This window comes from Xyrauchen texanus, chromosome 6, assembly GCF_025860055.1.
Source record: "Xyrauchen texanus isolate HMW12.3.18 chromosome 6, RBS_HiC_50CHRs, whole genome shotgun sequence".
Lineage (NCBI taxonomy): Eukaryota > Metazoa > Chordata > Actinopteri > Cypriniformes > Catostomidae > Xyrauchen > Xyrauchen texanus.
The window spans coordinates 45,473,705-45,493,566 of record NC_068281.1 but is presented as its reverse complement, the minus strand read 5'-3'; the positions used below and the strand labels follow the sequence as shown (position 1 = coordinate 45,493,566).

At 39.5% G+C, this 19,862-nt stretch overlaps 3 protein-coding genes across 3 annotated transcripts in view; 2 read left to right on the top strand and 1 right to left on the bottom strand.

Annotated features, from left to right (window-relative positions):
- The window catches only part of LOC127644886 (zinc finger protein OZF-like), a 385,071-nt gene that overhangs the window by 325,334 nt on the left and 39,875 nt on the right, over positions 1-19,862 (top strand). The gene's annotated exons all lie outside the window — the stretch shown is intronic.
- On the bottom strand, positions 539-11,925 carry LOC127644900 (zinc finger protein OZF-like). The gene is made up of 3 exons (XM_052128337.1): positions 11,868-11,925; positions 11,523-11,666; positions 539-3,794 (listed from the first exon to the last, which is right to left on the bottom strand). The coding sequence occupies exons 2-3, from the start codon at positions 11,614-11,616 to the stop codon at positions 2,614-2,616; spliced, it is 1,275 nt and encodes a 424-aa protein (XP_051984297.1). The 5' UTR covers positions 11,617-11,666; positions 11,868-11,925; the 3' UTR covers positions 539-2,613.
- LOC127645739 (zinc finger protein 721-like) overlaps positions 14,200-19,862 on the top strand; it is a 402,751-nt gene continuing 397,088 nt past the window's right edge. The window contains exon 1 of the mRNA XM_052129400.1: positions 14,200-14,593. Coding sequence (XP_051985360.1) covers positions 14,500-14,593 — 94 coding nt within the window. The 5' untranslated portion in view covers positions 14,200-14,499. The remainder of the gene's footprint in view (positions 14,594-19,862) is intronic.

The window sequence follows — 19,862 nt, the reverse complement described above, 5'->3', positions numbered from 1 at the left end:
TGGAAAATGTATCTATTAGACAGAATATTTTATATAGAAGAAAACAATTCATACAATATTTGTTGCATTTCACAGCATCAACAACAGTTTCTAAACTAATGTTTTGAAATTTGAAAAAGTAAAATTGTGAAATTTGGCAAACAAATCATAAAGAATTTGGGGTCTCTTGACTCTAAACTTTTAGTGCCACCAAAAGTTAAAAGTTGCTGGTATCAAGGGATTTAGACGGGCAAGGAGGAGGCAAGAACTGGCTTGACAATATAAATAAATAAATAAATATAAAAATTTTTTATGAGAAACTTAAACAAAAGACACAAACACACACATGATGGTCAGCTGACCGTGAACAAACTCTCTCTCATTGCACCACCTTCCGCAGTCACCCTTTATTCCTCTCGGAGGCTTAATTAGCCTGATAAGGGACCGGGTGTGTATAATCATGACCCGGCCCCACCCTCGTTCTCTCAGGCTGGGGAGCCCCCGGCATGATGTACACCCCCTTCCCTGTAGAGGGGCGTGCCTTCCGCCCCATCAGCCGACAGGTCATCCCCATCTACCTGGATTAGGGAGGGGACAAGGGGAGGGAAACAGAAATAATTAAAATGGGTGGGTACTTCCTGTAACAGTGTAGTAACACCCCAAATAAACACTGTAAAATATAAAAGAGAGGAAAAAGTCCAACACGGAGCGGCAGTAAGAGAGAGAGAGAGATGAAAAAAACCCCCAAAAAAAATACTTACTCACCAGTTCTCGGATACGCTGTAGCTTGGTCCTCGGCCACTCCTCCACCCTCTAACAGATGACAGCAGTGCCTCCCCGGGCGGATCGGAGGTAGTACTCCAGCCCCTGGTGGACGGAACGCCCCGCCGTGTTCTCGGGGAACAAAAGGGGTCTCCCCCACCCCTGGAAGCAGTTCTCCCGCTCCAGGCGGTCGGCAGCGAGCCCATCCCCCGTCGCTTTCGGCGGCCGTTCCTCCGCTTACGGGCGGCCGGGCTCCTCCGTCCCGTGGCAGATGGCCGCTCCATTGGGGTGGACGGTAGTAGCGAGAACTCTACTACGGCGTATCTGTCTCCTTCCCGGGTCTACGGCACCAGTGTAAAGGGATTTGGATGGGCAAGGAGGCGAGAACCGGCTTGACAATATAAATAATAGTTTAATGAAAAACTTAAACAAACGACACAAACGCACATGACGGTCAGCTGACCGTAGACGATCTCTCTCCCGTCGCACCACCTTCAGCAGTCGGCGTTTATCCTTCTCGGAGTCTTAATTAGCCCGATAAGGAACCGGGTTTGTATAATCACAACCCGGCCCCCCCACCCCCCGTCACAGTTACACTTATGTTTATGCTCATAACTTTTAAACCGTTAGTCCTTGGAACAAAATTTCCTCCCTATTAGATTTTCCACCATTTCGAATTTCTGAAAAAACTACTTTTTCAAACTCCTAGGAAAATATGGCCTAGGCACAAAATTTGGCATGTAGGGACACTTGTGAGAAAAAGCTATTAAAAGTTTTTGACAGACCAAACCATTCTTGTATGATGAATTGAACGGCAAGCATGCCAAATCGGGATGCTGACTCTTCTCAACGCTTTGGCTTATAGAAACGGTATACGTCATAGCCATCATGACTTGAGTGTGCCTGCACAGTTTTGCACAATGCCTCCTACTGGTCAAGATAAAAGAAAAATGGCTATTTTGCTTATAATGTCTGAATACTTTGGCCTGAAATCTTAAGGTCTTTTTATATTCAGTGGGGGAATACATTCAAATGATACCAATTTTTCTTATGTCGCCATAAGTGGCGTCGGCCATTATGAATGTTGTCGCAAAATATTTTATTTTACAAATGCATTGGTGTATCATTACGAAATTTGGTATGTATCATCAGCACAATGCTCAGAGGGTACCTACACACTTTGGGGTGTATCATCTAGAGAAACTCATGGCAAAAAGTTGTCAAAACAACAGACCAAACGGTGACATTAAAAAGTATTTGCCCCGTCCTCATTTCTTCTAGTTTTGTGTATTGTTCATAATAAATTGTTTTTGCAAACAAAGCCACACAATTAAACACAAAATACATTTTTCAATGTTTTTATTGATTTAGTAAGTAAGGGGGAAAAAACGTTTTCACACAGGCCCATTTGGTATTGGATAACTTATTTGATTCAATATATAACTGTATTTTGTGTTTACTCAGATTGCCTTTGATTTATAATAGATTTTGTTTTCATTTTTGAAACAATTTAGAATGAGATCTACACAAAAACAGAAGAGATCAAGAATCTGAGACTTTATCTCAGCAACACTTTTGCAAACTGACATGAAACTTTGTGTGTTTGTCACCACAATTTGACTGCACAATATACATTTGGTCACAGCGCCACCTATTGGTCATAAATTAGGCCTATAATGAATTGTTTTATAATAAAAGTGATTCTAGTGTTTTTGTTTTTGAAAAATGCAATTCCTTGCATGTCGTTGGAGAACTTTTCCCCCATAATTTCTGATTGCAGCTATAATTATAATTGTTCTTTTGAGAGAAATTACATCTTGTTTTCTTTCTACATTTCAAATCATTTGCAAGGCAAATAAAGATGAAATTTGTTCACTGTGACAACCCTGGGCAATGATTTTTTCTATGAGTCAGTAGAGAGCCTGATTGGCTGAAACTCTTCCCACATGAAGTGCAGTGGTATGGTTTCTCTCCAGTATGCACTCGCTTATGTGCTTTCAGGTTTCCTGAAATACTGAAACTCTTCCCACATGATTTGCAGTGGTACGGCTTCTCTCCAGTATGCACTCTCTCGTGTTTTTTCAGGTTTCCTGAAGTAGTGAAACTCTTTTTACAATGTGAACACTTGTAAGGTTTTTCTCCAGTATGGATTCTTTTGTGACTTTCCAAGTCACAAGCTCTGTAAAAGGCCTTCCCACATTCAGAGCACACATGATCTGTCAAACCGGTGTGTTTTTTCTGGTGGACTTTAAAACTCTGCACAAATGAAAATCTTTTTCCACAAAGTGAACACAAGTAAGGCTTCTCATTTGGATGAATTTTCCAGTGTGTTCTTAAGACTGATGCTGAAGAAAATGTTTTGCTGCAATGATCACAGCTATATGACTTTACTTCAGAGTGCACAGACAGATGTTTCTTGAGATTGCATGCCTGTATGAAACACTTCCCACACTGATGGCATTTGAAAGGCTTTTCTCCAGTGTGAATTCTCAAGTGATTAGTAAGATTTTCTTTACATTTGAAACTCTTTCCACACTGAAAGCAGGTGAATGGCTTCTCTCCAGTGTGAATTCTCATGTGCCTAGTAAGATTTTCTTTACATTTGAAACTCTTTCCACACTGAAAGCAGGTGAATGGCTTCTCTCTAGTGTGAATTCTCATATGCCTAGTAAGATTTTCTTTACGCTTGAAACTCTTTCCACACTGATGGCACATGAAAGGCTGCTCTCCAGTGTGACTTCTCATGTGTCTTAATAGAATTTCTTTACGTTTAAAACTCTTCATACATTGATAGCATGTGAAAGGCTTCTCACCAGTGTGATTTCTCATGTGACGCTTTAGATCTGCTTTATGTGCATAAATCTTTCCACACTGATTGCAGGTGAAAGAGTGTTTTACTCTTGTTCTTTTAGTTCTCTTTTGTGAAAACATTCCAGTTTGTGAGCCACTAAAAGAGTTTTGTTCAGTTTTGAAACTATGAAGTGTCTGATCCGGATGGTGTTTCTCCTCCTTCACTTCATACAGTTCTTGATTTTCCTCTTTTACTATCAGATCTAAAATAAAAACACAAAAGGACAAATATTAAAATTATGGAAATAAAACTCAACCCAAATTCTATAGAAGAAAACTATTAAATGTATCAATATCTATTTTAATGTGATGTTTGTTAATGCGATCTGCTGCAAGGTTTAAGGAATTCAATGTTATGTGCATTTAGATTAGTTTTTTCTTAGATGAATTACATTGTCATTTTACAGCTCCAATGAGCTGTAGCCTCGAGGGCCACACTCAATTAAAAAAAAAAAAAATACTAAAATGTTAACAAGTGCTGTCTGCTGTCAGTCACTTAAAATATTTAATCAAGATTAATCACGTGATTTTTCATATTTAATTGTGATTAATCACACATTTCTAGTGCTGAAATTTGACAGACACACACACACACAAAAAGAAACGTCCTCGCTTGCAACTGCTTTTATTTTCACCAAACTTATGCTTGCAAGTATAAATATTTGTATGCACATAAAAAGATTCAACAACTAAGACATAACCTGAACAAGTTTCACAGACACGTGACTAACAGAAATGGAATAATGCATCCCTGAATAAGGGGAGGGGGTGGGGGTCAGAGGGAGGTCACGTGACGCCATGCAGGGAGTAAACGTGTGAGCAACAAGCTCTGCGCACTTTGCTACATTTTATATTATTTTTATGTGCTAACCTAAATTCGATACAGTCAGTTACAAATTTGCTCTTTGAGGTAAAATATGGCAAAGAAGTCAAAATCCTCGGGCTCTAGAGTCTCTAAAAGACACTAACATGCTCAGGATGAAAGCCCCATCAGGCCTACAGACCAGGGACTCAATTTGGTTGGTGCGATGGGAGAGGAGATCCAGCATCAACTGTCTAACATGTTGGTGATGCTGATGAAGTTTCTTGCTGACTTGGAGGATCTCGCTGTTATATGTTGATCGATTATGGTGCTGGAAACAAAATGATCTGAGTAAGTCACAAGAGTTGCGGATGTTGAGAAATGAATAGATTATCTGTAATCATCGGAGAGTGAATTATCCGCTAATCCACCCACAACTAAAATTGATTTGGAATGTTCTTGGAAAAATGTAAGATCTTGAGAATAGAAATCGCAGGAATAACATCCGAATTGTTGGAATTCCTGATCATGAGGAGGGCAGAGTTATGGTGAAATTCTTGGATGAGCTCTTTCCGAATCTACTCGACATAACAGGCCACAAGCTGGAAATCGAGCGAGCTCACAGAGTTCCGGCTGGTAGACCTACTGAGGGAAACAGACCCTGATCAATTTTGTTCAAATTTCTGAGATCATCCAATAAAGACCTTGTGTTGTGCCAAGCGAGGAACAAAGGAAATCTTTCTTTGCGAATTCGACAAGAGAAACCAGAGCAATTCAAGGAGTGTAAGAAACTCTTGCATCAAAGAAATTGGGGCTTAGGGTTTTATTGATGCACTAATGGAGATTGTGGTCTATATAATCTTTTTTTTGACACGCAATTGATTTTTTTCTATTATATCAAGATGTCAATCATTAATATGAATGGATTATCCCTCTCCACATGGAATGTGAATGGCCTGGGGTACCCCATAAAAAGAAGAAAGGTTGTTACTTTTCTTAAGCATAAGAAATATGATATAGTGTTTCTTCAAGAAACACATCTTTCCCCACAGGAAGCTGAAAAATTTGGGAAGATATGGTGTGGACATGTTTTTTTAGTGCTGGCTCACAATCTTGATCTACAATTCAAATATTTCAAACAGAGTAAAGATAAATTAGGAACAGTCGTTATTGTTTTAGATTAAATTCAGGGACAAAGGCTGATTTTTGGCTAATATTTACACACCTAATGCTGATGACCAGGGCTTTTTTATAGATCTTGCAAGCTGCTGGCACCCCTCATGATATAATATTGGGAGGAGACTTTAATCTTTTGATGGACTCAGTCCTTGATCACAGTGAAGTGAAAGTGTCCAAGCCCCCTAGTGTAACAGTGACGCTTCACAGGCTGTGTAAAATGCTTAGTCTTGCAGATATCTGGCAAGTTTTGAACCCATCTGGTAGAGACTATAAATTATTTTCAACAGTTCATATAATCTATTTTAGAATAGATTTGTTTAAATATATCTAAGTCTCTCATTTAATCTGTTGTTGACTGGTCAATTTGAAACATATCTCATATCATGCCCTTGTGAGTTTAGAGCTGTTGCCACATACTGAGAAAAATAAATCACATAGTTGGTGCTTTAATGTATCCCTTTTGTAAAATCCTTATTTCTAACAAATGTTAAAGGCTGAAATCTATGTTTATATGGAGACAAACTGGTCCTCAGTATCCTCTGTGGGTGTGGCTTGGGAGGCACTTAAGGCAGTAATTAGGGGTCAGAACATACAGTATGCCTCATTCCTTAAAAAGTCCAAAGCACAAGAACTCGTGGAATTGGAAAGGAATATTAAAAGGGCAGAGGCAGAGCTGAAGTGTCAAATGTCATCTGATGGCCTCAGAGCATTGACCCGATTTAAATATAGATATAATGCTATTTTGTTGCAGAAAGTGGAGTTATGATTAATCAGGGCAATACAGTCATACTTTGAGTCAGGGGACAAAGCAGGGAAGCTTTTAACTAGATATATAAAACAGAGAGTCTTTTTCCACCATTCCCTCAGTGAAATCTTTTTGAAATCAGTGAAAACATTTTCCTTGGCCAGTGATATTATTAATGCTTTTCAGGAATTCTATTTTGATCTACTGATGAAGATATTAGAAAATTTGTGGATCCATTAGAACTCCCTAAACTGACGACCAAGTGAAAAAACTCTCTTGATTCTGAGATAACCTTGGAGGAGCTTGATGAGTTTATTAGGTCCCTGCCAACAGGCAAAGCTGGATGGGCCAGATGGATTTGCCGCTGAACTTTTTAGATCTTGTGCTACAAAATTTTGCTAGAAGTTTATACAGAAGCATTAAAGAATGGAAAGCTTCCACCAACCATGACACAAGCCCGGCTCAGTCTAATTCTTAAAAAGGACAAAGATCCAAGTGAGTGTAAAAGTTATCGTCCAATTTCCCTGATCCAGCTAGACCAATCAAGTAAAGTTATAACATCTCTTATACATATAGATCAGGTAGGGTTTATTCAGGGCCGTAGCTCTTCTGATAATATTAGGCGTTTCATCAGTATCATGTGGTCGGTGGCAAGTAGTCAGTCTCAAGTCACTGCCATCTCACTCGATGCCAAAAAGGCATTCCTTGCCTCCACAGAATTATTAGTACTATCCTGTAGTGGCTTTCCAGTCAGTGGCCCAAACAGGGCATTAAATATTTGGGTATGTCTGACTTAGTTAGAGTAAATTTTGACCCTATAATAAAAAGATTTTCAAGTGATGTAGACAGGTGGGCTTCATTACATTTATCGATGATTGGGAAGGTCAATGTAATTAAATGAACTGTATTCCAAAATTCAACTACCTGCTACAGTCACTCCCTATAGATGCCCCCTCTCTTATTTTAAGCAATTTGAAAGTATAGCGAAGTCCTTCATTTGGAATGGTAAGCGTCCAAGATTGCACTTCAACAAATTACATAGGCCGATTGACAAAGGTGGGCTAGGCCTTCCCAAGATTTTGTTTTATTATTATGCTTTCAGTCTCAGTCACTTCCACCTGAAATAGCCCCTCGTTTTGTATTGAACAAGAAGTTCTTGCCCCTATTTCGGCATTGCGGGGCCTGTCTATCAAAACAACAGGTGAAGTTTAGTTACACCCCGTCATCTAGAATTTGAACTCAGTATGGACAAAATTGTCCAGAGTGTTTAATTTATTTGACTGCTGCTTCAAGCATACAGTTGAACCCAAAATTATGTAATGATAAGACCCCCTTCTGCTGGTCAGAGTGGATTGTCAGGGGGTTGCTGCACTTGGTGATCTATATAAGAATGGAGTGTTGAGATCCTTTGATAATTTGATGAAACATTTCCCAGATCTCAGTTTTATAGGTATTTACAGTTGCGCCACCTGCTCTGTACTATTTTGGGGAGTAGCGTACACCCCCTAAAGCGGCAAATACTTTGGGAGAGGTGCTTGCTGCTTTTGGTAAAGGACATGAGGCATCAGTGTATTACACTTTGCTAATTCAGAGTTTGGGGGATGGAGCTTTAACCTCTATTAAGAGATTATGGGAGAAAGATTTTAATTTGGTGTTGGAGGAAGGGGTGTGGGCCGGGATTTTACAAAACATCAAGTCTGCCTCTAGAGAGGCAAGGGTGCAAATATGCAATTTATGATTTTATTGGACCCCCTCTAGAATGTATAGGCTTGGTCTTAGATGCACACCCACCTGCTGGAGATGTGTTAGGATACAAGAGTTCTGGTTGAAAGTACAGAGATTTGTATGTAAAGTGGTCAACACGGTTTTAGTTTTGCCCCAGATTGCGTATTTTGGGGGATGGAGCGGTCCTACATGTGGGTGATAAATGGTCTGCACTTATATAGCACCTTTAACCTTGGTATTCAAAGCTATTTACACTGTGACTCATTCATTCATTCATTCACCAATGGTGAATTTGAGCTGCCATGCAAGGTGCTAGCCTGCCATTGGGAGCAACTTGGGGTTCAGTGGCATGTGGAGTTGTGTGGGCCAGGATTCGAACCACCAATCCTGTGATTAGTGGCCGACCCGCTCTACCAACTGAGCCACAGCCGCCTTGTGGTAAATACGTGGAGAGTTGGGTCCTGACAGGCGTGATGATTGGTAGGCGGTTAATTCTCTGGGGATTGAAGTCGTCTGATGCACCTTTGTTTTGTGACAGGGATGGCGAGTAGCCTTGAAAAGTATCACCCTGGTAACTGCCTAGCAACCAGATGGGTTACCCTAGCAACCAAGTAACAAATCACATATCTCTGCACCAGAACATCGTAGAGACTTGTGGGTTGACTTATTTCACTCAGGATGGCAAAGAGTCTTTTCAGTATAACCTTGGTAACTGCCTAGCAATCAGATGGGGTTACCCTTGCAACCAAGTAACAAATCATATATCTCTGCTCAGTGTGTCACAGCATATATATATATATATATATATATATATATATATATATATATATATATATATACTTCTTTTCCTAACAAAATGCATTTAGTTCCTTCTAAGAAAAGAATATGTAACAATAATATTTTTTCATAGTTTCCAAAAGAAAGTATTATACAATTATAAATACAGAAATGCACTAAAATAGCACCAATTTAAGTAACATTAAATGTTTTCCCAAGTCTATGTGGGAAGATTACAAAAGTTTTTATTGCAATGGGCATTAAATCTCTCAAATCCTCATCCTCCATAATATTAATCATGGCTATCCACTTTTATTCGCGCCAATTTGAATTCTACGTGAAAAGCGCTTGCAGAAAATGTTTTGCTTTTACGTAAATTATACTTATACAAATTGTCCAGTAATAAAGAAGTGCAACACCCCGCCGAGGAAATGCTGATAGGACCAGTTTGAAAACATGAAAAACATTCCGGTTTAAACCATTTCAATAAATAAAAAAATATCACTTTTGATTTTATCCATATTTACCTCATATTTGTGGCTTCTACGCTGGAAAAAGTGATGAAAGTTACTGTCCGTCACCTTTACTTAGACCAACCAGAGATATTATATACTGAGATATCAACCTACATGGCTCTATCCTAAGAGGGAGTGTAACAGTCAATTAGCATGTTACGGTAGTAAGTCAACGTTTGTGGATACCACGTAAATTAATAGGGAGAGCCGTAAACTGACACCTACCTATCACAAACTTGTCTGTGTGTTCTCTTATAAAACAGCAATTTTATTGTTGTTAACTCCACACTCAGTGCACATTCTTTCATTTAGTTGGGCAGCGAATCTTCAAATAATGACAAAATATGATGCATTATATCTTGATTATGAAATCTTATGTACATTTTGTAACAGATTATTTTATAACAGCCTATAATAATAAATAGACGATACACTAGAACTGTCACATATCGGCCTACCTCTGTGTTTTGTGTATCCCTTTTGTGTGAGCGCACAGGTCCATTTGTTTGGGACCGCCGTGCGTGATACCGCCGTGTGCTCTCCAGTGATGTCATGGTCCTGTCACCTTGCCAGGTTGTGTGTTTCGTCTGACGAGGACCGTGGCATCATCGTCCCCTTGTCTGTTTTTTCAAATCTGTTTCAGGTGCCGCTGGCATGCTGAATCAGCATTTCCATGGAAACCCTAATTGTTTCCCCGCTTATTTAAATTCCCTTGTGTGTCATGTCCGTTGTCAGATCACTGATATTGTTATTGGATGTGAATGTATTGTTTGCTGTCAAGTGTTAACCATGCTCTATTCTAGTTGGAGATTCCTTGTGTGTCTTGTGGTTGTCTGTCTCTAGAGGTGTATCATGCCCATACTCTTGGAGGAGGGTTCCTTATCTCCACCCATGTCAGACTGTTGCATGGGCTTTGTTTTGTTTAAATTGAACTTGTCGTTAATAAAGCCATTTGACTGTTCTCGCACCCTGGCCGCAACAACAAGACGCAATGCAGCAGCCAAAGATGTTTGTTATTATATATACAGTTGACGAGTACTCGAGTAGACAAAATGACCAAAACGCCAATCCCTAATAGATAGATAGATAGATAGATAGATAGATATCCTCAGGAGGACTTCTAAGCTGTTGTGGGTTTAGGGGCTACTTTTAGTGTAAAAATGCTTCAAGAATTACTCATTAGATGAAAATGTTATGAGTCCTAAAATTAGAAGTGACACACCCCAAATTTTTAAGAATTGCTCCTAAATTTCCACATTAGGAGCTACTTTTAGCCTTAAGAATTTTTGTGAACATGGGCCCAGAACACATTTGAAGAAAAAAAGAAAAAAAAGTAGGTGCTTAAAATGCAAGTGAATGGAGATTTGAAGGTCCAAAAATCATGTCATCGATACAACTTCAGTGGTTAAATTAATGTCTTCTAAAGCGACACAATCACTTTTGGTGAAAAAAAAATCATAAATAAATATTTAAGTACTTTTTTTAACTATAAAGCTGGTCATTCTTGTGCTCTAAACTCATAATTACAATATTTCGGACTCCAGTAAAAGTGCACATAAGATGAGAGGGTAAATAAATGTTTTATTCTTAAAGCCATTTTACTTGCTGTTTTGTCTGATAAAATTATGAAATTTTGAGTCATGACCAGAACCGTCAGACACAGGAACAGTTTTTTCCCTCAGGCCATCCATCTAATGAACAATTAAATTGCCCCATTGAGCAATAATTATGTGCAATACACAGTTTAATTTAAATTAAAATTTATATTATCCAACTTATCCACTTCTGCCATTACTTACATTGCTCTGTACATAATATACAGGTTTTTGTTCTTTATATAACAGATTGTAATAGATTTGCACTACGTGTGTATGTGGGTATGTATGAAGGTGAGTGTATGTCCGTATATGTATAATTATTTATTTTGTGTTCTTTTTTGTTTTTTATTACCTATGTCTTGCTGCCGTTTTTGGTATTGTTTGTTTGTATTGTTGTTGACTGGAAGCTCCTGTCACCTAGACAAATTCCTTCTATGTGTAAGCATACTTGGCAATAAAGCTGATTCTGATTCTGTTTCTGAAATATGAATTAATAATTAACTACAGTCATCAAATGTGTTGAACTTGAAGTTTTGTTACATTAATCTTCATGAAAAGACAATAATAAATAATGAAGTATGGACACAAACCTCTTTGTTCCTCTGTATCTTCATTTTTCATGACATTTGAACTGCATGATTCTGGATAACTCATGTCCTCACTCTCTTCTTTAATAAACATCATTTTACAATGTTTTATCTCGCAGATCTCAGTTGAAACACCTGGAGTAATTCCTGTTCGTGTTGAAACAAGTCTTCGTTTAGGGTGATCACAATATTGGCGGTATTTATAAACATGAATAAGAAGCTCAAATAGAGTAGAAACAAACAAAACAATAATGCCAGAAGTTTCTGCAGGTTTATAAGTATTAATAGAGAAGATCGTTTACCGTTTTCGTGTATGTGTAAACGTGTATGCGTTAAACATTATCTTACAAGGACACTTTGGTGCATTTATTTGTTTAAAAGTGAATGTTCTTCAAAACTGCAAATCTCTCAGAGCGCCGCCATTTAGAGTGACGTCATACAACAGCATCTCGGAAGGGACATTCTGAACGCTTAACGTGTTTTATTCTTGCATCGTATTAGAGGCTTAATGTAGCTAAAGTACAACAATATATATATATATATATATATATATATATATATATATATATATATATATATATATATATATATATAATAATAATATATATATAAAAAAAAATAATAATAATATATATATATATATATATATATATATATATATATATATATATATATATATATATATATATATATATATATATATATTTTTTTTTACTATTACTATATTTATACTATATATATATTTTTTTAATTTAATTTTTATTAATAAGTAAAAAGTATGATTTACCTTACAGTTAACACGTAAGAGTGCCATATACATTATCCAGTATTCAGTGATTCAGCAGCGCGAGCATGAGCTTTCTGATTCATTCAGACTGAATTAGGAACTGATTCACACTGCATTTCTATCATGTGTGACCAGTATATTGAAAATAATTGACTCAGTTGATTGATTTATTTGTTAATCTGACGTCGTTCTGATTCCAAACTAGCGACAGACATTGGCTATATTTTGATCATTGCAAACTATTTCAGATGATAAATAAGTGTTGAAAAAATCGCTATAAAATCAATAGGCAGACTCCGCAGTCCGCACAAGCGACTTGATAGGTCTAAATTTACAAGACACGTAATATAGTGTAATGTTATATTACGCCCGTTTCACGCATGATCTATATGCTGAATGTTTGCAGTACGTATTTTTAGAGTAGGTAGAGCATACAGACTGCACATGGATACAGCATGACAATCCTGCTACTTCCGCACCATGTACGCACCACATGCGTACTGCATATGTACTGCTAACGGATCATGTGTGAAGGCATTAGCCTTCTTTGATAAGCATAATTGTTATGGTAATAGAAATATGACATGTTATTATTAATCAGACTATTTAAGAAGACATTTGTGAGTAATGTGACCATGCAGTATAAAACTTAAATAAATATGCTTTAATAAATAATTAAAATATGGTTAATAGAGGAGATTAGAGTTAAAGTGTGCTATGAGAGATTCCCTCACTCTCTCTTCCTCCTCCTCTACTTCCTTCCTCCAATGGGTGATTAAAATCAGCTTTTTACAAGGGAGTAACAAATTGCATGATGCATAATGGCAGTAAGGCTACAAGTACACAGTACCTCCAACTAACCAGATAGTCTATTAATATTTAGATAGTTTTATTAGTTCAATACTGGAATTAGTCATTTTAATCCGGTTCTTTGTGCATTTGTTCGGTTTACAGCCAAAAAACTTTAGGCTACGTGAGAGTCGCTTATGATTCACATCGCGTACATTCATGTTACATGCATTTATTGTGTCACTTTCATTAATCTCTATGATTGAGCATCAATACATCTGAAACTCCATCTTACAAAAGACATAATTATTTCTTTAATTCAATTCTGTAATAGTTAGGTAAAACATTTCAGCGCCTTGACAAGGTTACAAACAACTTCTATACTTGTCAGTATTTGCACCTCATTTTCATTTTGATAAGACAAGTACCTAGACACACTGGGCAAAGTGATCAGCACCTTTGGACCGGACAGCTCCCGTAATGAAGTGCTTAAGTTCAACTTTATAACGAGCGATCTACATGCTGGTTTGGTAAACAGGCATCACTCCATTGTAAAATAGTGGCATAAGTTAAGATGACCGTAAAAGCTTAAGTTGCAATGCTATCGGGAAACCATTATCAATAAAGTGGCTTCGCTACTGAAAAGCTACTTGATTTATGAACTAGTAAAGCTACCAACTCACTACTGAGAAATTTAATTAAGCTAAAATCTTCGTTATTATTTGCAAATCTACCGCCCATCACTGACTATGTTCTGATAATACAATGCAATGAAAAATATGGAAACATTTTGAATGGGAAAGGCCACATTTTTTAAATGCATACATGCATATCTGACTGGACCATTATAGTTTTCAATTCAATTACCAATATATTTAATAATTTTTTTAGGATAATTATATTACAGTTATATTATAATTTCTGTCAGGATCCTATTTTTCTGCAGGGGATTATTTAATAGTTTAATAAGAATAATTCCGACTATCTGGGGTCTGATTTATTTAAATCTGAGAACCCCTGTTGTTGCACATAAGCCACATTAAGCGTTTTGCACGACAAGCGTTTCAGAATGTCCCCTCCGAGACGCTGTTGTATGACGTTACTCAAAGATGGCGGCGCTCTGAGAGATCATAATAGAGTTATAATAAACATTCACTTAATGTAAATACATTTAGTACATGTTCGTTGATAGAGACGCGAAAAACGTTAAACGATCTTCTCTATTGATATTTATAAACCTGCAAACTTCAGGCATTTTAGTTTTGTTTGTATCTACATTATTCGATCATCGGATTCAAAACATATCACCAATATTCTCATCATCCTAAACGAAAACTTGTTTCAACACGAACAGGAATAACTCCAGGTGTTTCAACTGAGATCTGCCGGATAAAACATTGTAAAATGATGTTTATTAAAGAAGAGAGTGAGGACATGAGTTATCCAGAATCATGCAGTTCAAATGTCATGAAAAATGAAGATACTGAGGAACAAAGAGGTTTGTGTCCATTCTTCATTATTTATTATTGTCTGTGCATGAATTAAAATGACAAAACTTCAAGAAGTTCAACACATTTGATGGCTGCATTTAATTATCAATTCGTATTTAATAATTTAATCAGATATAACAGTAATTAATCCTTCAATATCAAATATTAAACCAAATAGATTTTTAACAATTAGATTGCAAACTAAAACTGTCTTATTAAAATTAATTATTTCCAGTTGCTGAGCAAGTATCTGAATTTATCTATCAGCTTTTGCACTTTGACATGAATAACATTAATAGGCTGCACAATAGAGCAAAGACAAAGGGGTTGGAATATGGCAGTCATGGTATGGAGCCAATTGCAACACAAACAGTGAACACAATATGACCTTGTTCACATTCCCGGCATCAGGAAGAGAGTGGGCCACTTTACCGAGCCTACTTGAGACCTGAAGAAAGCGTTGCAACATATCAGTGTTCTCATACGTAGCCAACAAAAGTAGCACAGGCACTGAAAGTGACCTGCATTGTACCGTCAATCCCAGTAGGGTTAAAATATTTTCTTGGCAGGGAGAGCTCTCGCTCCACCTGTCACTGCTCTCACTTCACCTTTCACTACTCTCACTCCACCTGTCACTGCTCTCACTTCAGCTGTCACTGCTCTCACTCCACCTGTCACTGCTCTCACTCACCTGTCACTGCTCTCACTCCACCTGTCACTGCTCTCACTCACCTGTCACTGCTCTCACTCCACCTGTCACTGCTCTCAATCACCTGTCACTGCTCTCACTCCACCTGTCACTGCTCTCACTCCACCTGTCACTGCTCTCACTCCACCTGTCACTGCTCTCACTCACCTGTCACTGCTCTCACTCCACCTGTCACTGCTCTCAATCACCTGTCACTGCTCTCACTCCACCTGTCACTGCTCTCACTCCACCTGTCACTGCTCTCACTCCACCTGTCACTGCTCTCACTCCACCTATCACTGCTCTCACTCCACCTGTCACTGATCTCACTCCACCTATCACTGCTCTCACTCACCTGTCACTTTCACTGCTCTCACTCCACCTGTCACTTTCTCTGCTCTCACTCCACTTGTCACTGCTCTCACTCCACCTGTCACTGATCTCACTCCACCTATCACTGCTCTCACTCACCTGTCACTTTCACTGCTCTCACTCCACCTGTCACTTTCTCTGCTCTCACTCCACTTGTCACTGCTCTCACTCCACCTGTCACTGCTCTCACTCCACCTGTCACTGCTCTAACTCCAGCTGTCACTGCTCTCACTCCACCTGTCACTGATCTCACTCCACCTGTCACTGCTCTCACTCACCTGTCACTGCTCTCACTCACCTGTCACTGCTCTCACTCACCTGTCACTGCTCTCACTCCACCTGTCACTGCTCTCACTCCACCTGTCACTGATCTCACTCCACCTGTCACTGCTCTCACTCCACCTGTCACTGCTCTCACTCACCTGTCACTGCTCTCACTCCACCTGTCACTGATCTCACTCCACCTGTCACTGATCTCACTCCACCTGTGTTACTGATCTCACTCCACCTGTCACTGCTCTCACTCACCTGTCACTGCTCTCACTCACCTGTCACTGATCTCACTCCACCTGTCACTGCTCTCACTCCACCTGTTACTGCTCTCACTCACCTGTCACTGCTCTCACTCACCTGTCACTGCTCTCACTCACCTGTCACTGCTCTCACTCACCTGTCACTGCTCTCACTCCACCTGTCACTGCTCTCACTCCACCTGTCACTGCTCTCACTCCACCTGTCACTGCTCTGACTCCACCTGTCACTGCTCTCACTCCAGCTGTCACTGCTCTCACACCACCTGTCACTGATCTCACTCACCTGTCACTGCTCTCACTCCAGCTGTCACTGCTCTCACTCCACCTGTCACTGATCTCACTCACCTGTCACTGCTCTCACTCCACCTGTCACTGCTCTCACTTCACCTGTCACTGATCTCACTCACCTGTCACTGCTCTCACTCCAGCTGTCACTGCTCTCACTCCACCTGCCACTGCTCTCACTCCACCTGTCTCGGCTCTCGCTACACCTGCCTCAGCTCTCATTCCACCTCAAGTCAAGTCAAGTCAAGTCAAGTGGTTTTTATTGTCGTTTCAACCATATACAGTTAGTACAGTACACAGCAAAACGAGACAACGTTCCTCCAGGACCATGGTGCTACATAAAAACAACAAAGGACCAACATAGGACCACATGAGACTACACAACGAAATAAAATACCTATATAAACTACCTATATATACCTATATAAAGTGCACGTGCAAACATGTGCAAAAAGTACAGGACAGTACAACAAATTTCTGACAATGAACAGGACAATAGACAGTGCAGCACGACCAGTACTCAGTAGTGCAAAAAGATGACAGTTTCTAAAATGTAAACATAACATACTATGAGATAATGTTCTATGCACATAGCAGTTATTGAGGTAGCAGACAGTTATAAAGTGACAGTTATTAAAGTGCAACTCAGGACACGTGTGTGTCAAACCAGTCTCTGAGTATTGAGAAGTCTGATGGCTTGGGGGAAGAAGCTGTTACACAGTCTGGCCGTGAGGGCCCGAATGCTTCGGTACCTCTTGCCAGACGGGAGGAGGGTAAAGAGTTTGTGTGAGGGGTGTGTGGGGTCGTCCACAATGCTGGTTGCTTTGCGGATACAGTGTTTTTTGTAAATTTACAAAACATTTTGTAAATGTTTTGTAAATGTCACTCCACCTACCACTGCTCTCACTCGGCAGTCCTAAATAGTCGATCACTTGGGCGGCAGCCGAAATATCTTCAATGGGAGAACTATGGCATTGTTCTTTCCCTGCTGTCCATGACCCAGTCCGAATAGACCAGTTGAGAAACACTTCTTTAACTCACACACACACTCATGTCAGACCCCCTCGCCTCGCTCTCCGCTGCATGTTTGTGTATGTGACGCAAGTTGATGAGTCTGACAGACAGTCGAGAAGGAAAGGAGATACACATGCGCATGTGAGATTCTCCGTCCAGTTGCGTTTTTTTCTCAATACCGTAGATAAGCAAATGCACATGGTATGATAACCGTAAATTTTCAAACCATGGTATACCGTGAAACCGGTATACCGCTGCAACCCTGGAGCTGACTGTGACATTTACATTGGCAGATCATGTGTGAGAGCGGGACTGTGACTTGATGTATCGTGTGTGAGAGCTGGATTGTGACAATTACTGATCGTGTGTGAGAGCTGGACTTTGACATTAACTGATAGTGTGTGAGAGCTGGACAGTGACATTTACTGATCGTGTGTGAGAGGTGGACTGTGACATTTACTGATCGTGTGTGAGAGGTGGACTGTGACATGTACTGATCGTGTGTGAGAGGTGCACTGTGACATTTACTGATCATGTGTGAGAGCTGGACTGTGACATTTACTGATCATGTGTAAGAGGTGGACTGTGACATTTACTGATCGTATATGAAACCTGGACTGTGACATTTACTGATCGTGTGTGAGAGCTGGACTTTGACATTAACTTATCGTGTTAGAACTGGACTGTGACGTGACGGATCGTGTGTGTGAGAGGTGGACTGTGACATTTACTGATCGTGTGTGAGAGCTGGACAGTGACATTTACTGATTGTGTGTGAGAGGTGGACTGTGACATTTGCTGATCATGTGTGAGAGCTGGACAGTGACATTTACTGATCGTGTGTAAGAGGTGGACTGTGACATTTACTGATCGTATGTGAGAGCTGGACCGTAACATGTGCTGATCGTGTGTGAGAGGTGGACTGTGACATTTACTGATCGTATGTGAGAGCTGGACCGTAACATGTGCTGATCGTGTGTGAGAGGTGGACTGTGACATTTACTGATCGTGTGTGAGAGCTGGACAGTGACATTTACTGATCGTGTGTCTCCTTTAAGGGTCATTGAAACATAATAATAATTGCCGTATTATATATATAAATACCGTATTTGTAACGATGTTGGCAGGCAATGACACAGGAGCAGACGAAGACAAGTGTAGAACCCAAGTGCAGTTTATTTTTTCAAACGTGATATCAAGTAACCCTAATATTAAACATGAACTAAACAAAACATGAACAATGAACATAAACTTGACTATGACTTGAACAAAGTAACAGTGTTACTTTAACAATACTCAACAAAGGCAAACATGACAGTATAAATACATGGACTTGGGAGAACACATGAACCATACAGGTGAAACTCGAAAAATTAGAATATCGTGCAAAAGTTCATTAATTTCAGTAATTCAACTTAAAAGGTGAAACTAATATATTATATAGACTCATTACAAGCAAAGTAAGATATTTCAAGCCTTTATTTGATATAATTTTGATGATTATGGCTTACAGCTTATGAAAACCCCAAATTCAGAATCTCAGAAAATTAGAATATTACATGAAATCAATAAAAAAAGGATTTTAAATACAGAAATGTCGGCCCTCTGAAAAGTATAATCATGCATATGTACTCAGTACTTGGTTTGGGCCCCTTTTGCATTAATTACTGCCTCAGTGCGGCGTGGCATGGATGCTATCAGCCTGTGGCACTGCTGAGGTGTTATGGAAGACCAAGATGCTTCAATAGCGGCCTTCAGCTCTTCTGCATTGTTTGGTCTCATGTCTCTCATCTTTCTCTTGGCAATGCCCCATAGATTCTCTATGGGGTTCAGGTCAGGCGAGTTTCCTGGCCAATCAAGCACAGTGATACCATGGTCATTGAACCAGGTTTTGGTACTTTTGGCAGTGTGGGCAGGTGCCAAGTCCTGCTGGAAAATGAAGTCAGCATCTCCATAAAGCTTGTCTGCTGAAGGAAGCATGAAGTGCTCTAAAATGTCCCGGTAGACGGCTGCGTTGACTCTGGACTTAATAAAGCCCAGTGGACCAACACCAGCCGATGACATGGCTCCCCAAACCAACACAGACTGTGGAAACTTCACACTGGACTTCAAGCATCTTGGATTGTGTGCCTCTCCATTCTTCCTCCAGACTCTGGGACCTTGGTTTCCAAATGAGATGCAAAATTTGCTCTCATTAGAAAAGAGAACTTTGGACCACTGAGAAACAGACCAGTTCTTTTTTTCTTTAGCCCAGGTAAGACGTTTGACATTTGAAGCCCATGTCCAGGACCCGTCTGTGTGTGGTGGCTCTTGATGCAGTAACTGCAGCCTCAGTCCACTCCTTGTGAAGCTCCCCCACACATTTGAATGGCCTTTTCCTGACAA

Excerpts from the sequence above, each read along its gene's own strand:
- LOC127644900 (XM_052128337.1), bottom strand. The coding sequence starts at position 11,616 with ATGATGTTTATTAAAGAAGAGAGTGAGGACATGAGTTATCCAGAATCA. Across the intron at positions 3,795-11,522 it reads AGATACAGAGGAACAAAGAG|ATCTGATAGTAAAAGAGGAA; the intron begins GTTTGTGTCCAT and ends TTTTTATTTTAG.